The sequence below is a fragment of the Lathyrus oleraceus genome, chromosome 3 (assembly GCF_024323335.1).
Source record: "Lathyrus oleraceus cultivar Zhongwan6 chromosome 3, CAAS_Psat_ZW6_1.0, whole genome shotgun sequence".
NCBI classification, from domain to species: domain Eukaryota; kingdom Viridiplantae; phylum Streptophyta; class Magnoliopsida; order Fabales; family Fabaceae; genus Lathyrus; species Lathyrus oleraceus.
The window spans coordinates 304,326,872-304,332,307 of NC_066581.1; the positions used below are offsets into that span (position 1 = coordinate 304,326,872).

A 5,436-nucleotide genomic window follows, 5' to 3' on the forward strand; every position below is an offset into this window, starting at 1 on the left:
AGGAACTCAAGACCACCATGGCAAAGCTAGAAAAAGAGAATGAAAAGTTACAGATAAAACTCCAACAAACCATCAATGAGAAAAACAATATGAAGTGGGAGCTTGAGAGAAAAGAGGCACAACTTCAAGCCCATGTGGAAAAGTTCAACAAGGAGGAGCATAAGAGGAAAAAGATCAAAGTGGGATTAGAACAAGCTGATCATTATTTAGATACTCTTAAGGGTCAACTACGACAAACTCAGAAAGAATGTCAAGACAATGAGCATTGGTGGCATCTAGCCACGAAGGAAAACAAAACAATAAGGGATACACTTGGGGCTCAGATAAAGGAGCTCACCAATTCTGTTCGTCATGCAAAGGCTGAAGTAGATCAGGAGCGCCAACTCAAGAATATAGTCACTGAAGCTTCTAGGGTGTCACCCATGATATGGGAAGAGAAGTGTTGAGAAGTAAGAGATGCAAGGGAGTCTGTCAGCTATTGGAAGAACCAGCTAGAGTCATTACGCCAAGACAACTCCATATGGTTGAAAGAGCGAGACTATGTGATTGAGGATTATGAATCCTTTAAGAAGACCATAGACTTCTTACAAGGAGATAGGGATAAGTTTCGTGCAAAACTCGATGGGCTAGTAGGGTTCTGTAATTGGGCAGCTAAAGAATTACCATGGAAGTTGAGAGATGCAGTCAAAGAATTGAAAGAAGATAGCACTCCTCCAGCCATAATCAGTTTCATTCTGCTTTGTAAAGGGTTTCTGGAGAGATTCAATGAGGAACTAGAAGAGCTTCAGGCCAGAAAGCCAGCTGTTTAATTTGCTTATGTCTTGTATTTTGTTCCTTTAACAAATGTAGTTTTGAACTATGACCTTCTTTGGACCCCTATGTTATGTACTTGAATAAATGACGTTTAAAAATTACTCCATTATTGCTATTCTAAGTATTTATTGTTTCTTCGAATTACTAACAACTAATGAAACTCGAATAATTCCCTGAAAATAAAATACGCATGACATTCGCATCTTCATTATGCATCACGCTTCATAAAAATTCAAAAAAAACTTACCCAACCTTTTTACCCTTTATCCAGCCACACTGACTAATCAACACCGATACGAGACGCGAAGCAAATACAAGATGACATTAGAGCGAGTTGAGGCCAATCAAGTTACCATGAGGACAAACATCAATACGATCCAGGAGAAGATGGATCAGTTGTTGGAGACAATGCTCGCGGTCGCTCAGAGAGAGAAGATTGAGGAGGAAAAAGCTAGGGCAAAAAGGAATAATAGCACGCCAGGTCTGAACCCCCAGGACGAGGGTTACGTCCCCACCAAGAAAAGATTGGTTCAGATACCGGTAGGAGGCAAATGAGATGGAAACCGTGTAGAACCTTCTGATATGTCTACTCATCATGGATCCGAAATTGGAGATGACCAATATGATGCATTCTATATGCCTGATCAACCAAAACCTAAGTTACTTCCATATCCTGCTGCAGATAGGCTTCATGCCCTGGAAAAGAAGATCAAAGCCATAGAAGGAAACAATATCTTTAGTGCTTCTGCCATGAACATGCGCTTGGTATCGAATTTAGTCATCCCGGCTAAATTTAAAACTCCTGATTTCGAGAAATACAAAGGACAGACTTGTCCAAGAAGTCACCTGGTAATGTACTTCAGAAAAATGGCTGCTCATACCAAAAACGACAAACTACTTGTACACTGTTTCCAAGACAGTTTGAGTGGGGCATGTCTGAGATGGTACATGAGCTTAGAGCAAGGGCGGATTCAAAGCTAGGAGGATTTGGCTGACGCATTTCTCCGTCAGTACAAATATAACTTAGATATGGCACCCGACCGAATGCAGTTGCAAGGGATGGCTATGAAGGAGAGTGAGTCATTCAAAGAATATGCCCAGCGGTGGAGAGAGTTGGCTGCTCAGGTAGAGCCATCATTGTCTGAGAAGGAAATGACCGGGATATTTGTGGACACCTTGAAGGACCCATTCTTTGATCGATTACTGAGCAGTGCAGCATCTGACTTCGCACATCTAGTCACAATTGGAGACCGCATAGAGAAGGGGTTAAGGGATGGAAAGATTCCAAGAGCAGTGACAGCACCTAGTGCACCGAAGAAGTATTCTGGAGGCTTCTCGAAGAAAAGAGAAGGTGAAACAAACGCCATATCCAGAAACTATAAAGGGAAGCAACAAGCTTCATATGGTCAAGTCGCCGCGTGGTGCCTATACCCTACCAACAGCCAGTGCAACAACAACAAATGTATCAACCATAACATCAACAACATCATCATCAGCAAAATGCTGCACCACCAAGACAATTCAAGCCAAGACCTCCAAGAAGGCAACTTGATCCCCTACCAGTACCTTATAGTCAGATATTCCCATATCTGCAAAAAGAGGGCCTTCTAACATTGAGGGAGTTAAAACAAGCTATTTTTCCATATCCACCTAGATACGAAGCTAATGCCCATTATGAGTTTCACATGGGAGCACCTGGTTATACCTTGGAAAATTGTTTCGCATTTCAAAATCGGGTACAAGACTTGATCGAAGCCAAGGCCGTTTCTTTCACTCCGAGATGCCCGAACGTAAACACCAATCCTATGCCAACACATAAGGATGCTTCCGTTAGTGCATTAAGGAGGGTGATCAAGGTAAATTGATCCGTAAGGTTGAAGAGATTCAAACCCCTATCACCAAAATAGGAGTACAATTGCTGAAGAGTGGTCTGATCCCGAAGGAGTTGGTTGAGGAAGAGAACAATGAAGAGCTGAGGAGTTTTATACAACAAATGCTGGATCGATGCGAGTTACAGATGAATTGTTGTGTCAATAACAAGCGCCAGAAAGAGATAGCCATGGTGGACATCCCTTATGATGAGGTTAAAGTGGAAATACCTATAAGCCCATTGGTAATAGAGTTTCCAACACCGTTTGCATATAAAGATGAGAAGGCAGTCCCGTGGATATATCAGCCCAGAGCTTTTAAGCAGGGGCAGGAAGACCAACCTTTGATGATCAACGAACCAAATGTCACTTCAATTGTGGGGCCGGCAGGGATGACACGTAGTGGCAGAGTGTTCGCACCAAGAACTGCTGATACTTCTGCAAAAGCCAAAGGGAAGGAAGCCGCTGTCCAGATCCCCATCCCTAATCAAAAAATGCAAGACATGCACCTATCTCCTAAAGCTGCAGTTACTCGTGAAGAGGCCGAGGAATTTCTGAGGATAATCAAGAAGAGCGATTATAAGGTGGTGAACCAACTGAATCAAACACCTTCAAAGATCTCCATGTTATCTCTATTGCTCAACTCAGAAGCACACATGAATTCACTATTGAAGGTATTGAGCGTCGCTCATATCACAAAGGACATAAAGATAGAACAATTTGATGACGTGATAGCTTGTGTGACTACTAGAAATTTCTTGGGTTTTAATGATGATGAACTACCAATCGAGGGAAAGAACCATAATAAGGCCCTCCATATATCCTTGAAATGCATAGATACTATATTGTCAAGAGTGTTAGTAGACACAGGTTCCTCATTAAATGTCATGCCGAAGACAACTTTGATAAAGCTGCCAATGGAAGGAATAAGTATGAAACCTAGTACCCTAATCGTAAAAGCATTTGATGGCTCAAGGCGAGCAGTGATAGGAGAAGTTGACTTACCAACCAAGATAGGTCCAACTATTTTCAATATCATATTCCAGGTCATGGACATACATCCTGGTTACAGTTGCCTACTTGGGAGACCTTGGATTCACTCTGCGGGTGCTGTCACCTCTACTCTGCATCAAAAACTGAAATTCATTATAAATGACAAGATGATTGTGATTGGAGGAGAAGAAGATATCTTGGTTAGTCACTTAACATCTTTCCGATATATCGAGGTGGATGGTGAAATCACTGAGACACCATTCCAATCTTTGGAAGTGGTAAACATGATGGTCGTCCAACAGACCTTGGAGGTCCCGAAATCAGGACCATCCATGGCCTCGTGGCAAGGAGCTAAAGCTGTTATGGAAAGTGAAGATGCTCAAGACTGGGGCAAAGTGGTGGAAGTGAAAGAGAAATGAGACAAGTTTGGCCTGGGGTATGACCCATCATCACACAAAGCCGGTAACCAACCTAACAAAGAGAAGATTCCTTCTATAGAGAAAACGTTCACCAGCGCTGGCTACATCTTTGGCAAGCAGGTGGAAATGATCAGCGAAGAAGATCGCAAAGAGGGGGTGTCCAGCTGGATGCGTCAAGCTCCACCTAATGAAGAACTGACAAACTGGAAGGTTGTGGAAGTTCCCCAAATATTTCAAAAGTAATTTTATCATTTTAGACAAAAACCTGTGCTCTGCCCAAGGCACAATGGCATGTTGTAGGGCCTCCTTTATCTTTTTCAAGAGTTTTTATCATTAATGAAATGACGTTTTGCATCCAAATTTTTGTTCATTTCCTTTCGTTTTTATCTATTTACAAAAATGGCAATCAATTTTTATGCACGCACTTTTTAAATAAACTGCATAAATCATAACATGCAGAAACACCACCGAGACCGTTGATAACGACACTGCTATGGTCCAATATGACTTTGATTGTCCAATCTACCAAGCTGAAGACAAAGTGGGGGAAGATTGCGAACTCCCTGAAGAGTTTACCAGATTACTCAGACAAGAAGAAAAGGTCATTCAACCACACCAAGAGGACGTTGAGGTTATCAATCTGGGTATAGAAGAAGATAAGAGAGAAGTAAGGATACGCGCCACGCTTCAAGATACAGTGAAGACAAGACTGATAGAGCTCCTCCACGAATATGACGACGTGTTTGCTTGGTCATACCAAGACATGCCTGGATTAGATACTGATATTGTGACTCACAAGCTTCCCCTTAAAGAAGAATATCCTGCTGTCAAACAAAAGCTAAGAAGAACTCGACCTGATATGGCTCTCAAGATCAGAGAAGAGGTGAGAAAGCAGTTTGACGCTGGTTTCCTGGAAGTTGCCAAATACCCACAATGGGTTGCCAACATTGTACTAGTACTGAAGAAAGATGGAAAAGTCCGCATGTGCGTAGACTACCGAGACTTGAACAAAGCCAGTCCCAAAGACGATTTCCCGTTACCTCACATTGATGTATTGGTAGATAACACAGCTCAGTTCTCAGTGTTTTCCTTCATGGATGGTTTCTCTGGATACAACCAAATTAAAATGGATCCCGAGGACATGGAGAAGACCACATTCATTACCCCTTAGGGCACCTTTTGTTACAAAGTAATGCCGTTTGGATTAAAGAACGCCGGGGTAACATATCAACGTGCCATGGTGACTCTCTTTCACGACATGATTCATGAAGAGATTGAGATGTATGTCGATGACATGATTGCCAAATCCTAGACAGAAGAAGAACACATCACCAACCTGGGGA

At 42.3% G+C, this 5,436-nt stretch overlaps 1 protein-coding gene across 1 annotated transcript; it reads left to right on the forward strand.

Annotated features, from left to right (window-relative positions):
- Window positions 1–1,395: 1,395 nt before the first annotated feature.
- Window positions 1,396–4,093, forward strand: LOC127130978 (uncharacterized). Its single transcript, XM_051059928.1, has 4 exons — window positions 1,396–1,578; window positions 2,310–2,669; window positions 2,756–3,657; window positions 3,754–4,093. The coding sequence occupies exons 1-4, from the start codon at window positions 1,396–1,398 to the stop codon at window positions 4,091–4,093; spliced, it is 1,785 nt and encodes a 594-aa protein (XP_050915885.1).
- The last annotated feature ends 1,343 nt before the right edge of the window (window positions 4,094–5,436 follow it).